The 27,386-nt window shown below is 42.4% G+C and overlaps 1 protein-coding gene across 2 annotated transcripts; it reads left to right on the top strand.

The window, feature by feature from the left end:
• glis2b (GLIS family zinc finger 2b) lies at positions 1 to 27,230 on the top strand. 2 transcript variants are annotated; one of them, XM_075454864.1, is made up of 7 exons: positions 1 to 956; positions 18,973 to 19,162; positions 19,317 to 19,447; positions 20,889 to 21,026; positions 21,120 to 21,253; positions 21,340 to 21,458; positions 21,630 to 27,230. In XM_075454864.1, exons 2-7 carry the CDS (start codon positions 18,997 to 18,999, stop codon positions 22,370 to 22,372), a joined length of 1,431 nt encoding a protein of 476 aa, XP_075310979.1. In that variant the 5' UTR covers positions 1 to 956; positions 18,973 to 18,996; the 3' UTR covers positions 22,373 to 27,230. The 2 variants fall into 2 exon arrangements, with proteins under 2 accessions (XP_075310979.1, XP_075310978.1); XM_075454863.1 differs by having other exon boundaries at positions 20,871 to 21,026.
• Positions 27,231 to 27,386: the final 156 nt, after the last annotated feature.

Genomic DNA, 27,386 nt, shown 5'->3' with positions numbered 1-27,386 from the left:
GAGGACACACAGGAGAAGGGGAGAGCTTGGAGAAAAGCCGGGGACTGCCCATGGTGGATGGGCGGAGCAGTAAGCATGCGCTGAGCTGGCAGCCTCTGGGCTGGTCCTGACGGGCTGGCTGCTGGGCTCCGGGCGGCTGTCTGTGCACGTCAGACGGTGGCGGGGGAGACTACCATCAACACTCAGCGTCTCCTCGAGTGTTCAGAGGGAGATCAAAAAGAAGCGATACGGGGATAATTGCGCTAAAAGAAAGCAAACTGACTTACCTCGGCATCTGGAAAAGCACCGAAGAAGAAGGAGACGGTCCTCCTCCTCAATCCCACACCCCGTCGCCAACCCGCCCTATCTTTCCTATCCACCACTTCGTACCATCCCTCTGTCTGAACTGCCCCCCCCCCCCCCTCCCAGGAGAACCACGACCACCCATAGGAAACCCCCACTTGACCAGCGTTGCCATTAAGCGATGCGCTTTTGAATTTTTAGAAGAAATTACCTTTGCGCTTTTTGATGCAAAACAGCTCCGTTTTTCCTTAGCAGGAACAGTTCAGCCTATGGATTCGGGTGTTTACACTTTTTGACGGGTTTTCAATGGTATGATAGCATGCAACATATCATTCTACGACAAGAGACAAGGCTGTCAACCAACACATTAGTCTTTATTTGAACAACCAGCTGTCACATACGCTGGGTTTGAGTTTATGTTTGATTTTTCCAAGCTTAGAAATAATCCTGACAATGGTCTGGGAACAGACCGCCTCTCCGAACACCTAGTAATATTTTTTTTCAAGACGTGTCACCTGTTTCTTTCGTTTTTATCGAAGAAAAAGCGACAAATTGACAAGGAGTCACTTGACACCGACGCATTTTAAAGCCAAGGACTTGATAAGTTTGTCTCCGGGTAGACGTGGACCAAACCGAAGACATCTCGGTCACATCCACGGCGTTTTCGCTGTAAGGTAAGCCAGGAGCAGTTCTTTCTTGCATGTCTATTATGCATATTGCGTACATTATCATGCGTGTCCATGCTGGTGTGAGCGCTCTCTCCTGCAATGTGAGAAACTGCACGAGTTCAAGAAGGGCAGTGACCTATTTTCAGAGTCTCTCCAGCGGTGCACACAAATCCTGCAGCTCCGACTCCCCGGACTGTCATGTCCGAGGCCAGTCGTGGCGGACGTGCCTCAGCCTGCTGTATTTGTAGCTACCATTTACGCAGAAAACGTGTCAGTACCTATTTCAGCATGGGGGCGACCTTTTCCACGAGTGCACATTATCTCTTCAACCAGCATTCCTTCTTAACCCCGAGAGACATTTTTTAGAGCATTGTCACAAATCCTGCCCTACAGTGGCGCACATCACAGCTCAGCCAGCTGTTGTGCAAGATACGGGCTTGTGCTGAGCTCACTGATGTTTGTCACAGCATCTGATAAAGAGTTCAACGTCTGCAGACTGCGGTCACTTTGACCAGTGATGGTATTGGTAAACAAAGAAGATGGGTCAACTGTAACCTCCACATCCATTCATTTTCAAAATGCCATTCTGATGATATTTTCTCGTAAAAGCGCATCACATGTTATAGCAGCGCTGCTAGACACTAACCATGCTATGACTTAACATCAGTGTTTGCTGTCTATGTTCTCTATCACAAAAGCAGATTTGTGCTTAATAACCTTAGTTTAAGTACATTTTACACATGAACTGATCATTTGGACTAAGTGTTGACATCTTTATCAATTTTGTTCAGCCCAGTTCTATGAGGCCAGGCATGTGGTACAGGGGGCAAGGATGAGCGCAGGCAGAGAGGCCTGAATAAAGAGCTATTTTCCTCCAATTAAGCAATTCCTCTGTCCCTATGCCTAATTGTGTGCTCACTGGGGCTGAGTTTGCCATGGACCTTCTCCCCATTGGCTGCCTCCCATGGGCCTATTGTTCCAGAAGATGCCAGGGGAGAGAGCCAAGCCCTGCCAAGGCAGGCCTAACAAAGTCTGTGCTGGAGGGGAATAAGGCCCGATCATTAAAAAGCATTAGGCCACAATGCAGATCGAGGCACATTCGGGGGCGAGAGTTGCATTTTGGATCAGAGTGGGATGATTGCATATTTCCAAGGTGATTGTGAGGTATTTCATGAACAATATATTGTGTGGGTGCATGAGAGAAACTGTCACACAGATAGTTTGAGAGACTGGAGGAGGTCTGGCCACTGGCCTACTGGATGTCTCTGAAAGTATGTGGGGAAGCGGAGCAGTGAGATTGGGCACAGGAAGAACTTTGATTCCCTCTTCCTCTTCCCTCTTGCAGGGCCCAGCTATTTAATCCATAAACCTTCTCTGAACTGTGAACACAGGTGCTCCACACATCCACAGTCTGCTCAGTGCATTGTTTATCCAATCAGCTGATGATCAGTTCAGTTGCAGGTCAACCATAACATTCATCAGAGAGAGAGAGTCTGAGGTCAGTCAGAGAGTCATCTATCACCATCGGCACTGGTTACTCAGTTGACGCCACTCGCTCTCAGCTTTTAGTTACAGCAGAGAAAAAGCTCTCATCTGCACTGATAAGCCAGATGTCCGCAGGGTTCCAGCTGTGTGTCTCTGTGGTGGCACTCCACTCTCAAAGGCTCTGTGTGTGCTTGTGCTGGCAGACTTTTTGCGGTATACATTTGTCCATATGTAATACTGGGACAGCTGCTAGCTGGCAGCAGCAGTTTGCAAAGAGTTCTGGTTAGAGTTACAGGTTTGACACCAACTGGAGTTTTCTGTTGTAATTAATGCACCAGTGGACCAGGTTTTCCACCCTGCTGGTCCCTGAAATCAAATCATTCGTGGTGTTGTCACCCCCCTCCCCAATTTTCCATGCATCTTGAGATTGGGCCCCATGTTGCAACTGCGTGACATCATTCAGCTGAGGTCCAAAACAGTGAAGGAAAGGCAGCTGGTTTGTAATGGAAACGGTGGACCCTAATGGCTTATTCCTGCGTCAGAAAGCAACCAGGAGGCATGCAGTTGAGGGATGTTGGGAATCCACGGCCCACTTATAGTGCTCAATATTTTAAACCAGGCTAATAAAAGTGTACCACATATGATACAAGGGCAAGCATATTTAATTTACTTCTTGCTTTGTGCAGTTCGGTGCACATTTCTGTGCAAATTTCTGTGCAAATTTCATTCATAATCTAAATAAGACAAGCTCTCTTTTTGCTTTGCAATGCAAGGCCGCAAAAAAATATTTAGAGGGAGACTGTGGAGGATCGCTACCAGCAAGTGAGAAGTTAGGTTACACAAACTGGTAGAGCCAGTTTGAGTGTTTGAATTAATATCACAGTGGGGTGCCGTAGCTGCTGAGGATTACGGTCAAGCTGAAAGGCAATTTAGCAGCAGGAGAGGGAGGATTACAGTGGTCAGTGAATGACACAGCATGCTGTGAAAACAAGGCACCTGATACACTGTTGCATTAATCTTCACAGCGATGCCAGCTGCTATATTTTAGATATCCATGATGGGCTGGTCGGTTCTGTGGTTGCACTTTGAGACAGTCGATGGCGCTAGAATGGCCAGCTCTGTGAGTCATACATTGGGATGCTCAAAAGATTAAATGCAACCATTGTTTGGGTATGTTATGTCTCTTTGGTGGAGCTGCACATCCAATTCCATTGGATCCCCAATCCAATCCCTTCACCAATGTTTGAGCTGAAACGGTCTGAGGACATGGACTGTGTTGCCAGATGAGGCCATCTGTCCCCTGACTGCAGTAAGATGGAGAGAGCATGAGATTTATAGCTTAGCATTCATTGTCACTTTTTGGGTTTTAAAACTGCTAAGAAAATTATGCTCTGTAAGGGATTAGCCATGATAGTGTTTATACAAATGACTTACTTTATCATTGACTTGTGTGCCATATCAGAACCTTACATTTTTTTCCACAAAAGCTCTTATCACTAATCATTGCCATATGCCAGTATAGTGACAAACTGCTGTTTGCCTAGTCTTTGTGGGTCGATGGTCAGATTCCTGGACCTGTACATTAAGAATAGACGGAGCGGATACAGAACTTGACTCATTCCAACTTGCAAACTGAAAGACGCCGCTGCATACCACTTTGTTCCCTGGTCGGTGTGGCTCACACACCATGCATTTTTCTCCAGTTAAACTGTAACCACTAATCACCTCACGGCCTCGCTGTTTCCTCCCGGAGCAGACCATTCCTTGGTCCCCAGGGTGGGTTAAATTAGTCCCCACTGGGATACATTATCTACACCTTTTTCTTGACATCACCTGTGTGGGACCTCTCGAATGAGTGCGGAGATTTAGCTTTTTCATGGTTAAGACGAGGAGTCAGTTTGTGTGCTGCAAGCCTGCAGGGCTGCATTTCCAAAATAAACACAGACAACTCAGTGCTTCACTCCAGCTACTCCGCCCTACCTCTTCCCATTCCCTGTAAAGCGCCTTTTGCACCACCAGCTCAGTATTTCTATCCTGAGAGAATTTCAGCTTGCAAAGCTCATCAGATCAAATGCAGACTGGGTCTGGAGAAGGGCACTCTTGATGAGGTTAAGACATGCTAGACACCTCTTTTACATATTTGTTTTTGATACTTAATATTTAGCCGACAGTAGAAGAAAATCTAACTTGAGTATTTTAGATATCATGCAGCTCAGTTCAGGGAGCTGTGAGCTGTAGAGTAAAATGCTTACAGAACTGCAATTTAAGTAGAGACACAGCTGGTTTGTATTATTATTTACTTGCTCGGTTAACACCCTGGATTCTCTAGTATATCCTAAATAGCACCACAGTAGTTCAGTATGGCTGGGGTGTGTTTGTGCACGTTTGTTTGTTTGAAGAGAAAAGAAAAGAAATGAGGAGTCTGAAAAGATGGGGCTCGAGCACGGGTCGAGGCGTAGCTTAGTAGGAAGGGCGAGACGGGGAGTGGGATTGATGGTCAACGTCTCTTTTTTTTTTTACTTTTTAAGAGAAGAGCATGAAGGAAAGATGGGTGAGGCATTTCTTAGATTCAAATAAGGCTCTCAAGTCTGGACCTGGGCCTGGCTTTCTGTCTGGGCATATCCAATCCTGTCAGTTAGCTTCCAGACTTTGCCCCCATCCCTAACTCCCAGAGACTCCATTCCCTTCTCATGTTTAACTCCTCTTCTCTTCCCTTTGCCCCTCCTTCCCTCCCTCATGTTTTCTTCTTCTTTCCATGAGCCCCCCAGCTTCATAAACGACATGTACATTATATAAGACATTCTTCATCTTATACATGCAGTAAAGAACAGGGGGAGAAAAAGAAAGTTTGGCCTGTGAGTGTTTACCTTCTCCATGGTGTTTGGAGATGTTGCCAGCGCTGATTTAATTCACATGTACCAGGGTTGTTTTTTTCTTATGAAAGAGCCTTATGTAATTTGGAAACGTTTTAAGTTTGTGGTTGCATTTTGAGACTTATTCAGAATGAAGATGTTTAGAAGAAATAGACTCACTGTTTTTAATTGTGGGCTAAAAGTACATTTCAGTGGCCATCTTGAATATTGTCTGTGACTATCTTAAAACTACGTCCTTGCTTTTGTCTCCATAACTGACAATCATAACGAGCAATTCCTAATTTGATTCTAAATGTCAGTATTGATTCAGAACAGAAGAGTAGGGGCATGAGTGTCATCCTGACCTTCAACTTTAATTAAGATTCATTCACTGGCTCATACTTCCCAAGAATTGACAATTTTCTGTATGATTGCATTAGTCTTCAGCACATTTATTAGCTGTTGATGTTTAGCGAATTTCCCCTAATGAAAAGAGGAATCAGCTCCAGATCCTTCTGATGCTTGTCTCCAACAGATTGCACAAATTGGATGTGTCAACACATTTAAATCAAGAGTTTAGTGCTGCTCCATTTTACAGCATTATGCTCAATTCTGTCTGTCGCCATCTCAGCCGTCCCCCATCTGTCCCTTTGCATCTGTCTCTCTGCTCTCTTTTGCAGTTTCTTTCTCTTGGATGGAGCTGCAAAAGATGAAAGCTGCAGGGTGGAGCTTGTCACTTAGCTGAGCGGGAACACAGAAACACAGAGAGAAGGGAAAGGGACTGAGACAAAGGGAGACAAAGAGAAGAGAGAGAAGACTGTCATATTGACCTTGTCCTTTTGCCAGCCGTGGAGGAAGGTGGGTGGTTTGGGAGCGCAGGGTGGAGGGTTTCTCAGAGAAAACAGGCTCGTCATGTGAGGAGGGAGAACACAGCGCTGCCATTAAGTTGGTAGAGCTTCATGAGGAAAAGACAACACAAGCTTTGTGTTTACATGCATATGTGTGATCACAGGAGAGGGAGGCAGAAGGGCTAAAATGGAGGTATGACTGACATTATAAGGGACACACCCAAATTTAAAGTAGCAGGAGTTCCTGCTGATGCTCGGCCCCCATAACACTCACGCAAACACTCTTTACATCTCTTAGTTTACAAATTGCTCTCTTCTGTTTTGTATTTCTCCCCTCTTCCTGTTTTCCTCTCTTTTCAATATGCTTTGGTTTAGGAAGCTGACTGCCTGCCCTGTCCCTCCTCTTTCTATATACAACAAACTAGGAATGTAGACTGACATGCTGACAAATACACACCGTCCACAGCACATCTGCCCCCCCCCCCCCCTTTGCTCTTCCTGTTCTGCATGGTTACTGCACAGGTGTCACCCAGCCTTCTCTGCAGATTGGGAGTGGCCATCCACGATATCTAGGGTGAAAAAGTAGAAAAGATATGAGACTGCAGACACAGGCTTCCCCCCCCTCATGCCTTGCCTCCAGCCTCCCGGAGGCCGTGTTGCATAAAGTTGTTGTCAGGATCATATTACCCTGGCTATTGAATAAGAAGACCTGCTTCCCAGAGATTTCACGATGCAACCTTGCCTTATTGAGTTGCATGAAAAAAAGGTGGCTCTGGTTGGTTGGTGTGTAAATGTGAAAGGGGTTTGTTTCTCATGCGTGTGGTGCCATAATATCCCCGTCCAGGAAATGACTGTGAGACAGACGCACCCTTCCCAAAGCTGGAGCGGTACCACAGTACTCTGAACTGGTCTGAACTCTACAGCACACAGCCAGCATGCCGCTCACAAGTGTATATGTTTGTACACATGCTGCCTTATTGGAGCTGCACAGCGAGTGTGCCTCCGTGTGAACGCACTGTGCTTGCCCATACCTCCTATTCTGTTCTTTGAAGTTGTTACACAGCAAATTGTTCATATTGTCCTTCAGTTGGAGCTGAATTCAGATTTGCCAATTATCAGTACTGTACTGCAGTTTCCACATACATGTCATACCTTTAAAAACTGCCCTTAGCCTGTTGTCAGTCGTATGAGAGAGGGGGGAAGACATGGACTGAGAGGCTTCCAGACCGTGTCTCATTTCTTCTGATCCAGTGCCTTAGGACTGGTTCTGGGTTTTAAACATATCCTACTGGGTTTAACTGAAGATACTTTTTAACTAAATTATGTTTTTCAGTGATATATACGTCCATAAATCTTGTCATTCTATTGTTTGCAGCTTTTCTTTAGTCTTGAACTAAAGTCATTTCTCTAAAGGTTTAAATCCTTAAATGTGTTTTAGGGAGTGGCCAGCAGTCTTTTGTGTGTTGAGTGAAGCTGGTATTTTAAAGATTTAGGCAGGTGCCAGTGCTTTGCATTCCTGACCTGACCTTGTGCTCACTTTTGCTGCCTTCAAGGGAGGCTTGCTTCTTCAAATTTGGCAGTTCTTGTGTGGTATGTGTGTGAGGCGTGTTTGGAAATATACACCGATGCACGTCTGCACAAAAACATTTCAAAGTAAGAACTTTTAGAGGCCTTCTAAGATCGAAAAATTTCACAGTTTGCATGTGTGTTATCGGCACTGCCACACCAAGCAAATATGGAGGAAAGGAAATTTTGTTAGGAGAAGTCCTGACTTTACGAGCTAATATGAGAATGCCACCCCTAGAAATGTTATTTGCATTTCATACTGCAATAATGCTAATATTGGTGTGAGTCAAATGGAATGACAGCGTTCAGTGTGGGAGGAGAGTCATCACTTCCGAAACACACATCCAGCAATTCCAGCAAAAAAGACACAGCTGGCTTGTGGGCTGATGAGAGGACGGGAGCTGGGACATTGTGTTGTTTGATCATCAAGAATCAAATGCTTGCAAAAGGTCTTTCACTACATTTAAGGAGATTTACAACAGCCCTGCACACACCTCATCACATGCACACAAAACAAAATCACATTTAGCCAAAGTTTGGTCATGAACAAGCACAAACTGTAAAACTTTTATGATGGTACTTTTTACTATATACCCACCGCTGGCTCACACAGCCTCAGACTGTTTTCCTCCTTCCCTCATTGGCTTCATTCCTACTTTTCTCTCTTCTCCCTACCTCCCTTCTTTCCTCTCCTGTTGCTTTCCTACTGAGCTTGGCGTGGTGACGCCCCTGCTTGGCTAAGGAGCCAACTCCAGACCCTGCGATTGCACGCAGGAGTCGGAGGATTGCATCACAGCTTGTGGGGGGAGAGGGCCACAGGAATGGACTGAAAAGCAAAGGGGGGTGTGGGGAAGAGAACAGAAAGAGATACACGTGAGGGGAGTCGATAAAGGAGAGGAAAAGGAAGTGGAGAGAGAGAGATGACAGGCAACAGGGATGTAGTTACAGCAGGTGAAGAGGAAATCAAGAGGGAACAGAGATGTGGCAAGTTTTTATTTATCGAAGGTGCGGGTGAGGAAAGATGAGGAGTGAGGGTTGGAGGGAATGCATTCTCTTCTCTTCTCTTCTTCTCACGCTTGCTTTGTAGGCCTCATGCTGCGTTCATTGGTTCCTGTTGCCTTTCGCTGCACTACAAAACAGCGATGTTGTGAAATGCCCCACGTTACTGTAACATTACTCACCCCTCTTCAAAGCCTTTGGTATCTCTGTGTAAAGTACCATAAGCCTCAGTGTTGGATAGGTGGTCTGCTTTAACGGTTATCAGAGAGTCAGAGCAATCGTCCTCTGATCGATAAATTGCCACAGATTGCTGTTCTGATACAGTTTAGATTCAAACTCTTTTGATTTCTTAAAAACTCATTTAGCCCGTTTGATTTTGAGTTCAAGTTGGTGGGAGAAAAACAAAACCAGTGACTGAAAACACATGTTACTGCACGTGGGCTCTCAATCACCGCTAATGTCATACACCAACTACTAGAAGTCCAATAAATTGACTAAGGATGGGGTGTGGTGGGATGGGGGGGTTTCCAAGTCCAGTGCCACTGTTGAGCCAAGTTCTCTGGCTATACCTGCCTCTTCTGTTCATTTGCTATGTCAAAAAAGCTCAGAAGATTGCTTTTAACACAGAATAAGAACATTATGATGATGTTTCCACACTGAAACTCACTTGCTACACTTCTAATGAATTGCAGGATTAAAAACACAAAGAGAAAAAATGTGTTTGCAGTTGATAAAATACTAGCTTTTTACACTGATTAATAATGCCTTATTTTCTTGAACCATCCATCCATCCCACCAAGAGTTTAGTCAGGTCTATGTTGTGTGATAATCTCTGGTTTAGCAACTCATAAGGCTTAAAGACACAATACGAAATCTCAGTCAGATGGCTTTTTATAGATCAGTCATGGCCTAATCTGACTTTATGGCAAACTAGATGGAATGGAATGTTTTAAAGCAAATTAGAAATATGAAGGCTTATTCCAAATACATCACATAGTCTTGTCTGTCTGTGATATAAAGCCCCTGAAGGAACATACTATAGCTGTAAGAGCTGACAGTAAGACTCAGGTTTGATTCAATTTAGAGAACATTATTTGTACACATAATTAAACCTTTTCTTTTTAAACTTTACTTCTAACCCACTGATTGGCCAACTATAGGAGCCAAAAAAACCGCAATCTTTCAAAACCCTTCGCATTCTTCATCAGTATACATACACATTAGTATGAGAGCGACATATGTGGTCTTGCCCTAGAAATGCACAAAGGGCTACACCCAGGTTAAAAATGCTTTAATGTATTGTGTTTGTTAGCTTTAAAGTCCTTCATATGAAACCACAATGTATGCCCATTATATTGCATGTTGGGCTCTGACTAACTGTTTCCAACTAATATGGTGATTACTTTTTTCAAAATAGATAATTTTACTTTAACCAATTTTATTTCTTGTAAAATGTTGTGATATGGAGTGCTAAAAAAAACTTTATCGTTAATAATGATATTGAAAATGCCAGTTTTCTTAAGAACTTGTCGAGTGTATTTGTATTGTATTTTCCATTGCTCCATCTTTTTTAACCTCAGGCTTGTCTTTAGGTCTTTATTCTGATCATGGCCTTTTACATTAATTCTACTGCTTATGTATTTTTTTGATATCTAAACATATCATACAATTTTCTTATTCCTGTGTGGATATATAGTTGCAATTCAAATAGAAAAAAATACAAACTGCTGTTAGTAAATATTGGAATATATTTCCTATGATTTATGAAATCTTGAATGCTCCAAAGTTTTGTATCATAACATAAATGCTGATGTTAAAGCACTTAGTTATTGCTTTAAGCATGTGCTCTTCCTTTTCCTTGTAGCAGTCTCCGTTTGACAACAGACCACAAGTGCGACCCGCCCTCCTCGTTCTGTGCCTCCCTCCCTCCCTCCTGGCACCTTCCCTCCCTCCCTGCCTTCTGCCTGGAATTCCTCCGTGTCTGAAAGCTCTGGCTGGAGGCCATCAGTAGTTCGCTTAGAGGCTTCCTGTTGCACTCTCTCCGTACTTCACTTCATCTATCCCTCCCTTTTTCTACCCTTCCTTTCTTACTCACTCTTTTCTCCTCTGCTCCTTGTTTGGTCTCAGATCTTCTCTTTCCTCTCCTTCTTTGTATCTTAAACAGATTTTTATATTTTATTCCTTGGTAATGTATTCCTGTTTTCTTTTTGGAATACTGAAGTGGCAATTTTGTGCTTTTTTCTTCCTTTTGAGGCACGTTAATGCACATGTCACCATTTTCTGGCGTTCCAGCTATAAGTGACTCCAGAACTCCTCAAACTGTTCTTTCCTCAATAGCCCTTCCCCAGGGGCTCCATGCATGCTGCTATTACATAATCCTGTCTAAGATCCTGTGTGTTTGCTGCAGGGTTTAAAAAGGAAGGATAGAGATTTGAATGAACAACATGAACAACTGAGCTTAGTGAAACCTGTTTTAGATCTTTAATACGAATCCGTTTTTTTTTTTTGGGGAAAGGGTGTGAATCCGGTAAATTACTTTGAAAAACTAGAGAGTGGTGCAGTGTTATGGGTCAGAGAAGAATGAGATGAGAAAGGAAAAGAGAACAACAAACTTACAGGGGAAAGAGAACCGTGAATATGAGAGAAAAATTAAGGCAAATAATAGAGTAGGAAAGAAAGAGTGAAAGAGGGAATAAGAGGCCCAAAGAAGGACTAGTGGAAACTGAGGTTTCCTGTCTGTGGAGGCGGCTGGCTGCGGACAACAGAAGCAGGAAAAAAGAAATCTCTCAGCTGAACGTGTGTTTGTGTATTGAGTGATCCATCAGAGGATGAGATGGGGGTGGATGTTGGTGGGAGGGAGGGTGTATGAGCCAGCAAGAGTGAGGTCAGTAGTGGTTATTACCTCAAGACACGTCAGTCATGACACAACTTGGAGTGAATAAGTGATTATACTTGGGTCTTTTTTTTTTTTTAATGTTTCTCCAAATAGAAAAAAAATTAATTAAAGACTTGATATTGAGCTAGCTTCCCTAGTCATTTTCACAGTTGTTGTTATAACCCAGCTGTGTACAGTAAAAAAGGAAGTAAGATTAAACTTAGGTGGAATTGGTTTAGAAAAAAGTCATTTATTATTTAGGGATTAAAAATCAGGGCCGACATGCCAATAAAATAATAAAAAATAGCCAAAAATAATCGGATATGTACACAGTCAAATTACTGTAGATAATTCTAATATCACAAAAAGGTCAATAAATTGCTCATTAAGCAAACATTTTTACATTAAGATAACACCCCTCCTCCTTGTGAATCTAACAAAGCAAAGTTAACTTTGGGTGCATCTAAGAAACCAAGTTGGGCCCTATTCCAAGCAGTTTAAACAAATGTCTCAACAGAAAGTAAACTTTAACAGACAAACTATGCATACGATGGCTGTACAGAATGCCTTACAGCCTCTCAAATGGAAGCCATACAGCAACAACCAGTTAATTGAAACACAGGACAAATAAAGTGGAACAAGTAGCAAGCCACTTGGACCAAGAAGCTCAACACATCTGCCCTGATAAACAAACTGTATGCACTTAATTGCCAGAGCTTTATTTCAGCACAGCTTTGGAGCACCAGTCCAATCAGGTATGCAGGTAGGGAGGGTGAAGGAGCAGCAAAGGTGGGATCAACAGCAAAGCAAGCACCAATTCTGAATGAGATGCTGTCATTTGATTAAAAAAAACAAAACATATTATATTAAGGAAAACTGCAATTGTAAATCACTTAACGATGAAGAATCCAAACACTTTGATCAGCTAAATCCTATTCACAGAGAATTGGGCACGTGAGCCTGCTCGAAAAAGATCCAACACTTTTTATTTCCTCTTGGCCTGGTTGCAGATGTAATGCCCAGCTGTCAGAGATCAGGGGTCACACCACACCCACACCTCAGTCTGTTACCTTTGACCCTGTCCTTTCCACCTGATGGATAAAAACACCAGCAGGCCGAGACATGACTGATTGTGGTTCTTTACACATCACTGCCAAACCACAGAATTACAAAACTTATGATAATATTTTTGCAGGAGATATATAGTTATTGGAGATGTGTTTATTGGATATGGCAGAATATTCACTTGATTTACTTTCAGCTCAAATTCAGAATTCTGCTGCCATAATATTTCTCGAACCTTAGCTACCAAACACATCACACCTATATTCAAACAACTTCAATGGCAGCTCTCAAGTCTGTCTGCCCATATGCCCACGATGGGCTTGCGAACCTGTAGCCATAGTGCTCCTCAACTCTGGATCTGTCTTCTGCTATCCATACGTACCATTATGTCTTTTCCTACTTTTAAATCCTCCCTTAAAACCCACCGTTTTTACTTTACCTATGCTACGTAACCTCACCTTCTCTCTTTATCAAATTTATAGATGCGTTGATTTTTCCCCCCCTTTTTTATAATTCGAAATAAGTTGATTAATTGCTTGTTTAAATCGTAAGATGTCCTTAAGTTTTGTGAAAGGCACCCAAATAAAAATGCATTATTATGATTAGTCCTGATTGTATTTTTTTTGTCCTAATATTGATACGAGTGAATTGATAGTGGCACATTGACAGCGAAATTGCTTTATTTAATTTTGAAAAAAAAAACAGATATAATGAACAGCATTTTTTAGAGCTGCATATTCCAGCTGAAACATGCTCTTGACAGTTCGCTCATGGAAAAAACATATAATAATAATAAAAAGACTTTTGAATATAATGCAAAGCAATATCCTGACTGATGAAATTCTTTTCACTTTTCATCCGATGTCACAACCCCATTTCACTGAATATTGGGAAAGAATGCAAGCATTTAGAAAGCATTTGAACCCTATTTTTTTTATATATGTTTCACATAGTTCAGACAGAGGCAACAGCAGACTGGAAAAGTGAATTCATTCTGACATAAAAAAAAACAAAAAACAAAGGAAGAAACCACACAGTCCATCGTTGCATCCACTAATTCAAGTTAAAACTCATCTATGCAAAGACGAAGACAATCAAGATCCAGAAAAAAAAACTGTGCCTTCCCTGGGCCAGGGCTCATTTAAGATGGATGGAGGCAAAGTGGAAGACTGCCCCTTGGTCAGACCAAACAAAATTTGAATTTTGTTTTTGAAAATCAATTACTTTACATCAGACAGCTAAATAAACGAGGTTGGAATTAGTGTCCTTTGTTCCCAAATAGCCAGAATGTTGAAAGAAGAGGTGATGTAACACAGCATTAAACATGCCACCGTCCCAACATTTCTGACTGCAGGCATCACATTTGAAATAAATATCGAATATATTTCTACTATTCTCAACAAAATATGTAGTTTAAGTGATTTGCAAATCATTATATTTTCTTTTTGACATTTAACATTGTATCCCAACTTTTTGTAACAGTGTTTGTATTGTGTGAGGGTATTAACCGTAGTTAGTTTCTTATCTGCAGTAGCTCGTGGTCGGCACACTCTCAGTTTGGAGAGACAGATGGTGATTCTGATGGACAAGACAAGCTAACTGCTGCTGGGCCACCAGAGCTACATCTGTGCTGAAACATGGTCCATTGCAAAATAGTTGTTCTTTAGTTTCAGGAAATGTAGTGTGATTATCCACATTATGAAATGCAATGACATTTTTGAGGTTTGGGCAGCAGTTAGCAGGTCTCGCCCATCCAAAATCCAAACTAAAATGAGAGTGCAGTGAATACTGTCCACTTCAGGTAAGATACTAACTACTCTTAAGTACTTCAGACAATCCTATACATACTGGTATATGAGGTTCTTTTTCAAATAATGATCAAAATGAGGACAAAGTCAGTAATTTACCATAAAAGCAGAAGGTTTAACCTCTGAAATAGGATTCATTTCATGTTTCTATTTTCTTCTGAAGCCGAAAAATAAAAAGTATTTGTAGACAGTTTTTAGTTTTACAGAAAAACCTTTTTAAATGAAGCCTTAGGTCACAATGAATTCACAACTGTGGTCAGTCCTGAAGGTGAATACTATTGTGAAGCCCTGTCAGGAAATACATGATGGTATATAAACAGACTGCAAACAAATTTGTTTTTAAAGATTTTTGTTTGTACCTCCCTAAAACTCTCAAATGGTGACTTGTTTTCTGTAAAAGAGAAAGTATACTACTCTTGTGGTACTTGGTGAGGGCTTGTGTCCAGACTATTAGAAAACGAGGCGTAGTGCCAAGGCTCTGTGTTTTTAATGCTGCTATCTCGTCTCAGTTGGTCTCTGTTTATGTGTGTGCATGTGCGAGGGAGAAAAAAAAGAGTGTGAGAGAGAGAGAGAGCAGAGAGCCCTGGAGAGAGATGGCTTACCTCCTACAAACCACCTCCCAGGGTCACAGCAGGAGGGAGATTAAGTTACAGCCGACCTCAGAGGAGGTCGCACAAAATGTGTCCACATACACATTCTCTCGCCCTCTAAAAGCCTTACTGAATGCAAAATATTACACAATGCGATTTTATGCCCTGTACCATAATCATATTATACCGCACAGTTACATTTTGCGATGCTCGTTATTTGATCTCATTTCAGCCCAATCAGACGAAGCAGACTGAGTTGAAACTCTATCCTCCCTGTACAAAACTCAGATCAGATCAGGCTAAAGATCAGGCAGTCAGAACGGGGTCAGCAATGACTCGTTTGAGCTGAGCCTCAGTACACAGAGGTGTTGAAACATGTAGCCCTCCTTTGACCTGATGCCCTCCTGTGCAGCCTCACTCTTTAACCATCCCACCTTTCACAACATCTTTTACCAAACCTCACTCTTCAAACAAACACACAGACACACACTTCCTGCAGGGGACTTGGATTGACAATTTGGGACTCAGGTGTAAAAGATTCATGGAGGGGAAAAGGTGATGAGGTTCTTAAAGAGGACACACACAAGCCTCTCTTTGAGGAATCTTCCTCTCCACTTCCTCCTCACCCTCATATATCCTTGCTATGGCCCCTGCAGTCATCCTGGCTCCCACCCGTTCAGCTGATGTAGTCAGTGTTTACTCTGCGAGAGAGAAGAGAGGGCCCAGAGAGGGACAATGCCGCCTTTCAGAGACGCTGTCGACCCCACGGAGGAGCAAGGAAGTCTGCAAAGAGGCCAGCCAACACCCCTTCCCCAAACTTCACAGCCACCCGCCACGGAGCTTTATACACACACTCACATATCACACTCGCAGGACGTCATCCTCGCCCCCTTCCTGCATCATTCTTTCTCTCCTTTGCCCTGTCTTTTTTTTTTCTGTCTCATATTTCCCACAAGCCCCTTCTCAGTGAATGTGGCTGTTTGGAAGATGTTGTCGAGATCCCGTAAGTGCAGTCCAAGATCCACACACAGTGAGTCACTTCCCAGCCGAGTCTCTGCTATTTTTCCATCAAGAAATAATCACGAGAGTTGGAACTGAATAGAAATTCAGAAGTGGGAACTGATTAATGTGGACTTGTCCTGGTCAACTCCACTGAGATTGAGCGATAATTAGAGCTGCATTATATGTAGTTAAGATGTTGCAACACATTACCAAATTAAAACCGGTATTTCCCCGAAAAGCAGCAAGTTGAATGATACTATGCAGTGTGGCTTATTAGGATGCTTTGGCTGTTGTTTGGAGAAGGTTATGTAAAGTGAAAGAGTATTTTGATCCATATAGCATGAATTACAATGCTGACAGGAGACCATTTTCATGTTTATGCTTGCAGTGGATGAGAGCAGGATTTGTGAAAGAGTTTAAGCTGATTCCTGGTCGGCACGCTTTTACTCATTCAAAATGAATGACAGATTATTTTTTCTTTTTTTTTTGCTGCTGCTGCTTTTGCCAAACAATAAAGCCAAATTTCTTGGCAACATGTGTGTAAGGAGTTACAGTGAGTTAGTCATACGCAGCCAGTACAGAGGGGAGAAACGTGGTGTTTATCTGCAGTTTTAAAGAAGGCTCCTATTCACTATAATTCATATTAACAGGTTCATTTTAACAGTTAATAGAACTGTTGTCCAAATAACAGATTCCATTGACCAGCTCCTTATCATTACACAATCTAGCTGCCTTTTAACCAATGAAATGGTCCATATTATTTATCATGTCACATGATTATTATTAATTTTTTTACTATAACACATTTTTTTTATTAAAATACAATACAAACGTGGCTGAAAATACAAAGAGCTTAATCTCTACATGGTTTGTTCATGTGAAAGTGGATATTTGTAGCAAATCAAGCATGGAGGAAAACCTTATTTGACTGATAAACAGAGAATCCTGCTGTTCCTGTCTTTTTTACACCACAACAAGCCTCTGACCTGTAAGAACATAGGTGTTATAGGACAAAATCAAAGGAGATGCTCACATGGAAACAGCAACTAGGCATACCTCTCACTGAAGGAGTGAGAGTTGACCTTTTTGAATTCTATGTTATGACTTTTTTCTGTAAAAGGCCTCTCTCCAAAGGTAAATCCATGTTTGTGTGGATGTGTGTGCTTTATTTTTCTGCTGTCTACAGGTTGGTATTTTTATGTCAAATAAAACTAAACTACCCACCTGTTGGTCATGTGGTCAGTTCTCTACAATCACATTAAAAATCAAAGATGTTTCCTTTTTATTGCATGTGATGAACATGAGTGTCTATATTTGCATCACTATGAGATCTCACTGATAACAGCATAATGCTGCTCTGTGTGCATATACAGGATGATCCTCTGTTCGCATCAGTACATGTTCGCATTATTATCCTTTTATCTTTGGCTGATTGAGTCTCTACATCCCCTCCCACCCTCCCGGCTGTGTGTATAGATGTGTGTGTGAGAGCTGGTGGCCATCCCTTGTTGAGATGGTGAACCTGGTGACCTCCCTGCTCCACGCCTCCCAGACACAAGGCCTTCTCATGTGGCTGCTGGCCAGTTGCTCTCAAAGCTCACCATTCACTACTAACTGTGGCTTCTATGAGTGTGTCAGCATTTGTGTGAAATAGGGAGGACAGATCAATTTGTGAAATTACAGTTTGATTAATTACTTGTGTGTGTGTAAGTCCATACACATGCGTGTGTTCTGCGAGTATGTGTGCTTGTGTCTGAATCTCAGTTTATTGTGTATTACATGTACACTAGGAATTGGAATTCTGGACACTCTGCTTACTGCGTTGCGTAGCTGGAAATTGCTTTGAAGAGATGTGCTCTTGTGTGCCTGCTGAGCAGGAGCAGTGAACCCTAAACCATTATGCTCAATGGATAGCTTGGCTTTAATTCAGCAGGACTGTACTAGAATCGTTTGGATGTGTGAAGCAGTAGACCATGGATATTGAAAAAAATAAAAAATTCTCATTCATTTGCATTTGTGTGATCAAACTATGATCAAAGTCAACATTTTGGGGATTTGCTGGAACTCAAATTGACAGCTACATGAAGCATCCTGCCTGCAACCCTCAGGCTGGGTTCAGAGATCAACGTGTTAAGACGAGGGAGGAGGTGGATGGATTGGGTACAGCTGGGCTCGAAGGCCCGCAGGGTTGCCGATGAGTCCATCGGCTCTGAAGGTGCACACTGTGGGGGATGGGGATGGACTGTAGTGGGGAGCTGATGCGACAGGGTGCAAAGGCCAGTGACTGGCTAAGGGGTGGGGTGAAGCAGGCCAGGCCAGGCGGTGGGGGCGACCATCTGGATTGGATTGTAGAAATTCCTCAGGAAGAGTGTGTGAGTAAAGGTCAGGGTGGAAAAAGAGAAGGGGGTCACTGAGCTCTCACCGTGTGTTTGTGTGTGTTTATTATTCTTTGCCTTACTCAGTGTCTCAGTTTGATTGAGGTCGGTTTACCATTGTCCAAGAGTGCTTCATACCCTGTGGGGCTGTGGAATGTGAGATTATTTCAACATCCATTTGGGAAATATTGCAGGTTTGAGAACCTGTTCTATGTTTTCTGTCATGTTTTTTTTCTTGAAATAAGGCATTTGTTTGTATTTCATTACTATGAAATCAAAATGTTTGGGCAAAATTTTAGTGATACCAGGACTCATTTCGAAAAGTCATTCAGTTAAAGAAAATACATTTTTTCAACATTTTAAGGAAGATGATTAAAAAAAAGTTAAGACACAGATATGATGCAAATTTCAAGCTTTTTATGTGTTCTCAAACCTTGTTGCAACAATAATGAACCATGGCGAACCACAGCTTTTGTTTGCCGTAGTATATTAACAGTGAACCAGCCTTTTATTGTATAAACACAGACTAACACTTCCACCTGTACCTGTATGCGCAGTTCACAGGTCAGCGGGTTGCAGTCATGCTGTCCCTGGATGAGCCCCTGGATCTGAAACTCCCTCGGCGGGTCACTGGGAAGGACAGAGCTGCCCACTCACCGCTGAACCCCAAGCAAGTCCGCCAACTCCATATGGCAGATGATGGGACAGCAGTCATAGAGCCTGCCTCACCAACATCTCCGCACTCAGGTATTTTAGAAAGCCAGACCAAGCAAAGATGAACTAATGAAGCCGTCAGGCTAGCCTCAGCGCTGAGAAGATAGTCTGGAGCAGAATGGCATCCTTATCTATCAAAGAGATCAATCAAGATGGGGGTCATTGCAACAGGTGTGTGTCTTCTCAGGTGTGCAGGTGGTCCCGCATGATCGAACAGACACCCCAACTCCCCCTGCAGTGGACCTGAGCATGTCTCCTTCCTCCCGCCACACCCCAAGCTCTCCAGAAATGACTAATGGCAACTACGTCCCCTCAGGGGTGAGCGTAACACACACTAAGTTCACATAGGGAAAAGCAAACAAACCTCTGCAGATATTCCACTATAGCTTTCTCCAGCTTTTATTTGTCCACTGACATCTCTAATTTCCCCCAATTGCTTTCCTTCTTTCCTTAACCTCTACATTTTTTAGAAGAATAAACACTATCTTTTAGTGCTGCAGTGAGCGGCTTCACATCATTGTCTACTTGCAAAAAGTGACTCAGCAAATCAGGAGCAATGTCAGGTTGTGTCACACTCGCATAAGGGAATTGTGTTATGCAAGGGGTAGGAGGCCTCAGTGGGTGTGTTATAGGGGGGTAGCTCTTATCAAACACATCTTGTGTCAAGACAAATGCCTCTGTCTGTGCAACTTGCACTCAGTGGCCCCGCTGGTATGATGCGTATGTCTGTGTGTGTGTGTGTGTGTGTGTGTGTGTGTGTTTGTGTATAATCGGATTTAAGACAAACTACAGCCACGCAGACCTCATGCCGCCTAATTCAATTCCCATGCAATTGAATTGAGACATTATGGCTGGGGCCATTCATCCTTCCTGTGCTCCACTGTGTTTTATATAGCCCCCCCCAGGGCCCTCTGCTACACACTTATCCCATGTGGACATAGATAGGTCACTATCGCTCCCTCTTACTCTGTCGTCTCTCACACTTTCCGTACTGCATGCACTCATGGTCTCTCCCCTACAACGCCTCACAAAGGAGCTCACATAGTTTTGCACGCAGAGGCACAGGGCAGTGAAGGGAATTGGTCTCATTTTATCAAATTTATTGCATACATATTTCTGACATAGCAGCAGCCCTCTTCTCTCTCTGTCTCAGCTCCCATAGTTTCATATCCTAAATAAGGTTAATTTAGAATTTCTTTGTTTTCTGCTTGTTTCACAGATTATGTGTGTGTGTCTGTGTGTGTGTGTCTGTGTGGGTGGGTGAGTCGGTGCATTAGCTCTTTGAGCCCCAGCGGAGGTTCAATGAATCTTACCGCTCTCATGCCGAGCTCAGGGATGTAGGGAGGTTTTGTAGCGCGCAGCGGGTAGCTACTAGAAGAAAAATGGAGTGGATTTTTGAAGAAGGAGATGAGAATAAGCACTCCACTGAAAAGAAGAAAGACTTATTTCTCAGTCAGTTAGACCATCGGCAGCTGTTATTCAGCTGATGGTTATTTTCAGGTATGCCAGTGCAGCATTAGAATTTGTACGGCTAATTAGAACAACTTTAAATATTTTTTTTAGTGTATTTTTTAGAAACTAACACACACCCATCCTTTAATTTGTGTGTATTTTCACCTTTCAACTTTTTTTGAGGCACACCATAGTTAACATGAGCTAATATTACACTTGTGCATGCTTATCTTTAGGCGTTCAGCACTTTGATAAACATTTTCTCTTTATCCTCTTGTTTGTTTATCAGAATTCTCATCTCTCACAGGCACTTCAATTTTTTGTGCCAATTGGATCAGGGTCAGGACTTCACCTGCCATCCTCCATGTTCATTGGCCAGACAAGCGACAAGAGAGCCTCTCCTGATCTTTCAGCAGATGAACAACTGGCCTGTCGCTGGAAGAGGGTAAACTCCAGAATCAGATTGAAACATCCTCACAAAAATAAAAAAAAATCTTCTTCTGAAAAAGTTGATTTGAAATGCCTTTACCTCCTACAGTGTCATCTGCTCTTTGACTCCCTACAAGACCTGGTGGACCATGTCAATGACTTCCATGTAAAACCCGAGAAGGATTCTGGGTACTGCTGCCACTGGGAGGGCTGTGCTCGCAAGGGAAGGGGGTTTAATGCTCGGTGAGAAAATAATTTCCATAGGTGCAAGTGCCGATTTCAGGAGGTAAATGCTGAAATTCATTTTATTTCTTCTTCTGGGCCTGCAGGTACAAAATGCTCATTCACATTCGCACTCACACTAATGAGAAGCCCCACCGCTGTCCCACCTGCAACAAGAGCTTCTCACGCCTGGAAAACCTCAAGATACACAACCGCTCACACACAGGTCAGTGGTCAGCATCCAGCAAGTAATGGCACCTGAATGACTTTTATTTGAAGAGGCATATATATATATATATATATATATATATATATATATACATATATATATTTGTTGTTATTGTAAGTATGCAAGATTTAAATAAATTCTTATCTGGATAATCTCCCCTCACTGCAGGTGAAAAGCCCTACATTTGTCCTTATGAGGGCTGCAACAAGCGTTACTCTAACTCCAGTGATCGCTTCAAACATACTCGCACACACTACGTGGACAAGCCCTACTACTGCAAGATGGTGGGCTGCTTGAAGCGTTACACAGACCCCAGTTCACTGCGCAAGCACATCAAAGCGCATGGCCACTTTGTGGCTCAGGAGCAGGGCTCCCCAGGTGGGGTGGGCTCCCTGCTGAAGGGAAACCAGAACGGAGCACTTCTTAGTAGTGGTGGTAAGGATTCAGAGTTGTCCTACGTAAGCGGAGCCCACATAATCATCCCTGGGGCAACTGCTGCCCTTCTTGGAAGCCATGCTCTGCAGGGCCTTGGGAGTGCCCTACCATTGTCCCCCCTCAGTCCTAGGCCTCTGGACCTCAGCACACTGGGTAGCCCCAGCTCCTCTCCCGGCAGTTTCGGAGGAACGTCCATCCTGTCCTTCAATGGCTCCCCTCTGGGCCTGGCGAAGTCCCCTCTGCTCTCCCAAGCGTACCCCTCCTCGGCCTTTGGCTTGCCGATGGTGTCGATGATGGGGGCCGCATCTGAGCGCAGAGCCCAGAGTCACCAGGCAAAGAAAGCCAGAGGAGAGGAAGCAGAGAACGAGGTGACTGGGGGGGTTCTAAACCTTTCCATGGGAGCGTCTCATGATCCCCTGTCCTGGGTGGTCATACCCCCAGGCGCTGTGGTGCTCAAGCCAGCTGTGGTTAACTGATATACACACACACACACACACACACACACACATACACACACACACACACTTCCACGTGCGCGCACACACACACACACACACACACACACACACACACACACACACACACATACATACATACATTCCAGGAGAGCTCAGGGGGTTGGGATGGGAGGGTCCATGCCATAGTGATGGTAGGGGTGGTCAGAGGTGATATGGATTGGCTTGCACAATCAAATCAAGCATAATACATTGAGGAGAGAGTTTGGAAAAAGAGCAAGCAATGGGGAAACTTTTTAAACCTGCAATCGAAACCTCTCAAGATTTCAGTATACAAGAATTAACTTTACAACACAAGCCTATTGTATTTTTGGATAACTAAACTTGGGGCTGTTCAGGAACGTGTATCACAGGGCTTTACAATAGGCTCTTCTTTGCTTTCTTGTTTTATACTTTCTTCATTCCTGCTGGTTCTGAGGACAGGAACCATAAACATGACAGTCTTAGTGCTCTGTGTTCTTACAGAAGTCCTCATTCATCATTAAGTATTTATATGACTGTATTTTGACAGTATGCCTCCAGCTTAGCAGTGAGATACATATACCATGAACGAAGCCCTCACAGTTAGGCAAATGTGCATGTCAAAGGAAAATATCTCAGATTTTTAAGTTATGACCTATTTTTCACAGGCCACTGTGATTAATATGACTCAGACAAGCTTGCCACACCAAAGCAAGTGAACTCAAGACTGTCTTGTATTTGTGCAGGAGACAAATCAACTAAACACAGCACTTAATAGTGTGAACCGGTTATAGTATTGAAACCTCAAAACTGCTGCTAACCTCTTTGCTCCACCAGTACAACATAAATTGGGAAAGAGCACTTTTGACAATCTGTCCCCAGTTCGGGAAGGGTGACCAACACAGACCAGCCTAGTCCACCAGAATGTGAGCCAGGTGTTCAGACGAGGGGCTTTTAGGACACAGAGCAAACTGATATCTTAACACTGACAAATAGTGTTACATCACCTGGCATTTATCGATCATCACTTCCTCTTTTTCAAAAGTGAAATTTAAGGCACTTGTGTGTCTGACTCCCCCCTCTGGTGGGTCACGAAAGACATCCCAATTTTCATGCACAGAACTAGCACTGTTTTGCTCCTGGATTGTCCAGCTGCTTTCCCGTAATTAAATCAACACGGCCAGTTGGTGTATGAAAGGGCCACTGTGGTGGTAAACACTACTGTCTTTTATTTTACGAAACTAAAACAACCCAAAACCAGCTGTGTGAAAAACAGATGTTTGTCCAGCTGAGGTCCAACACGAACTTGTCAGCTGAAGTTTTGCCCTGCAACATCTTGCTGTGCCGAAAATACCTGGAGATGAGCTAGTGGGATGTTCCCATTGTTCAACAGAGGGGGGTGTGATGCACTCACTGCTGCTTACAGCTGGACTGACTTGGAAGCCACACTTTTGCAAACTGCCTCATTTTACTCTGTCCAAAGGGGCAAATAAATAAATAAATAAATCCAAAAAAGAAAAAAACATTCTGGGAAACTTCTCATGGTTCGATTAAGCAGTCAACATGCACTTACTACAAACTATACACGTTTTATGAAATGTTACTTTAGAGTCAAGGTTCTTGAAAAATGTTTTGTTCTTGCTCTGTGTTTTAGCAAGTCTTGGTTTTAATGTGGGGTCTTTCCAGGCTTGTGTTGTTCACGCATGTATGATGCTGACTGCCATTTCCACATAGGAGAGGAAGGGGAGCAGGAGAGGATTATTACAACACAAAAAACATTCCATAAAGAGACTGACAACTTTCCTCTCTCTTCTCTCCTCTTCCTATCTGCCTATGTTGGCTATCTCCGATTTCCACAACTCTTTCTTAAAGGGTGATCCATTCACTCATCGCTGTTTTATATTTTTGTCATTATTTTTGGCTGACGAGACATTTTCTTGTGATGTTGAAGTTGCTTGTTGTGTTCTGCGATGGCTGCTCTGCAATCAGCTTTCTGCTGTCGAGGAGGAGTCTTTTAAGAAGGTTAGGTGAGGAAGAGAGGGAAAGATCTGGGTGGTTTTCCAGGGCAGTGGCTACCAACTACAGGTTTGGACACCAAAGGGATATTTCTTTGTCAACTTTTATGGGATGGTTGCTAAGTTATTTTGTGTCAGTTCAACTCTTTTTTTAAAAACAAATTGCCACCTGTATCCATTATCCTTTAAAAAAAATACATTGTACTTATTTTTCCGGTGAAAGGCATCTCAATATGACTGCGACATCAAAAAAGTTAGTGCAGTGGTGGAATTATTTTCATATTAGAGTCACTTTTGATGTTTTAATATTTTCCCTTGAATTATGGAAGTTGTTTAGCTGTTCAGTAAGACTGATATGTACTTTACCCCTCATAAATTAGTTTAAAAGTACTCAAAGTATTTTTTTGGCAAACTTTAATAAAGGCACTGCTCAGATATGAAAGATACTGAATTAATATTTGTTTTCTTAATGACCGCCTGTTGCGATTAGCTGTGCAATTTAGATGCAATGGGTAGTTTGATATGACCGAAACTCATCTCTCTTGATGGTTCCACAGAAAAAAAAATCTAACATGGGGAAAAATCGCAACTAATAAATAAACTAAATGCAACCATTAAAGAGCACAACAAGGAGAAAAGACGTAGAAATTGAGGATCTACAAATCTTCTATGAAAATCACTAACCAAATGTTTTTTTCCTATCTAAAGTAACCTGTTAATTAAAGGCGGGATTGCACACAAATGCATTCAAATAGCCATCTTTCACTTATAATTCAAACCCCTTCGAATACATGAAAGTTGTTAGAAATTATGAAAAAAAACATTTAACAAGATATTTAATTAAGGAGAGACACCACAGGTGAATAAGGCAAAAATGTTAACATGTGTCACTACAAAACGTCCCCAGTTAGTCACTTACAAATAGGCAAATTAAATCTTATTTTATTTTTAAAAAAAGCATTGATTTAATTTTCCAAGTCCAATAGATAATATGAAATCTGTAATCTCTAATTAAAGGAACCCCTAGTTTACGTGACATTAAATAATGCTTAACAATGCTTTTTCTGCTAAAATGTCTAAACTAAAGCCATAAAGTGTGATTAGATGTTACAAGTAAACATTATGCTGTTATACTTTGGCTCAAGCCAAACAGTTGGAACCACTGCCCTGGGGGGTAAATATGATTTATGTGCATATCCAGTGGGCAAAATGACATCACATTCCTCCCTGACGAGCACATTGGTGTGTTAAATTTGGAGAGCGTATAGACATAAAATGTTTCTTTTTATAGTTAGCACTGCCACAGGAAATTATTTTATTTGTTTATTGGATTTGAAAACAATGTTAATATCTTTCAATGAAAAAAAAAATAAGGCTAGATTAGAGAAATAACATTTAATTGTGAAATGACTGGCAGCACTGGAATAGCGTGAGAGCAAGTTGAAAAGCTTGGCTGAATGAATAAGTGAATAGACAAGGAGACATGAGGGCTGAGCTGTGTGCCAGAAGATGAAAAGAGGCAGAGGATAGCTGTGCCGTTCTGCAGCCCTCCATCTGGCCATGTACCCAGCAAATGGCTCTCTTAGCTCTGAAGTCATCGCGTGTGCTGTGCCCAGTGTGGCAGCCACTCACAGGCGCACCAGCCTTCAGAAAACTAGGCCATTGAACTCTGTCTGCCCTCTTTTTTTTTGTTGAGTAGATTAAAACCAAATGGCTAAACTCCCCTGCCTCCCCACTACAAAGACAGGCCACAACAATCTAGAGAGCCACATCAACAGCAAACCAAAACAAATATAATCCTTTGAGTTGAGGTTGTGATGTCAGGCTGCCTGCAGGTATATTAGGAGTTACAGCAGAGATGAACAGCACACCTGTTTTTCTGCTTCCTCCAACAACCGCATGCACACACAAAAGAGTCTCTCGCTATGAATGGACAAGTCTAGCATGTGAAGTCATCAGAAACAGTTGTCAAATAAGCCAGACATGGTCTCCATAGCAACTGTGAAACCCACAGATGTGGCGGCTCTCCTCTCTCTCCTCAGTTTGTCTGTCTCTCCTCTGCTGGTCGAAGCCAGGGACAGAGACTCATCAATGGCAGCAGAAACCTGAATATGACACAGATCCTGTCAGGGTCCACACGTTTTCAATATTAAATAAGCTGTATGATCCATTAACCCTTTGAGGTCAGCCTGTAATAAACTGCACTTTTTCCCTGTTGTAGAGTTTGTAGATTTGGGGATGCTGTCACATTTCATTCTCAGTGTAAAGCAATTTTCATCAGTTGTTTTGGGAAGTAAGTATAATTGTGAAAATTACTGTCAATCGCAAAAATGTCCGAATTTAGAGGGTTTTTTTTTTACACTTACATTATAAAAGTGGTACATGCTCCTGGAGATGTTAAAGTAACCCTCGCATTTAATGTCATGAAAAATGGAATTGAGATCCAGGACACAAAATTGAACTAACTAGGTCAGTGTCATAATGACAACCTGTCTTTGTTTGAAGTGCCACAGAGTAGCACAAAGGGTTAATGATAAGACTAAGGCCACACAAGGCCTGTTCCAAGTTATTCTTTTTGCACATTTGTGAGATATTATGTCAGTATTTTATTTTTTCCAAGTGCCTTTTTATTATAGGTAAATATAGAAGTTATACACAATGAAAAAAATATTATATGAAAATATATTTTCCTGCCATCATGTTCTGTGGTTGAACATGAAGAACTTTAGAGTTGTAAAAGTCTCCAATTGGTACAACATAGCGGTGTTCTCCTGTTTTAGAGGAATTTTATTACGATATTGATAATAATGTCAATGAAAACAAAAATCTTTAATAAAGTTGCATTTGATACACGGGCTCTCATTACTGTCTCAAACGTTATAATCGATAATTACAGGAGATTTACACACCTGATACGAGCATCACACCTTATACCACCCTGACTTACATTCAGCAAGATGCAGCTTTGCTCGCAGTTTCACTCACAAACCATATATGAC

This window comes from Odontesthes bonariensis, chromosome 21 (assembly GCF_027942865.1).
Source record: "Odontesthes bonariensis isolate fOdoBon6 chromosome 21, fOdoBon6.hap1, whole genome shotgun sequence".
NCBI classification, from domain to species: Eukaryota; Metazoa; Chordata; class Actinopteri; order Atheriniformes; family Atherinopsidae; genus Odontesthes; species Odontesthes bonariensis.
The sequence above is the reverse complement of the archived record's forward strand: the minus strand, read 5'-3'. Positions and strand labels throughout refer to the sequence as shown.

Excerpts from the sequence above, each read along its gene's own strand:
- glis2b (XM_075454863.1), top strand. The coding sequence starts at position 18,997 with ATGCTGTCCCTGGATGAGCCCCTGGATCTGAAACTCCCTCGGCGGGTC. Across the intron at positions 19,163-19,316 it reads ACCAACATCTCCGCACTCAG|GTGTGCAGGTGGTCCCGCAT; the intron begins GTATTTTAGAAA and ends GTGTCTTCTCAG. Across the intron at positions 19,448-20,870 it reads GCAACTACGTCCCCTCAGGG|AATTCTCATCTCTCACAGGC; the intron begins GTGAGCGTAACA and ends TTTGTTTATCAG.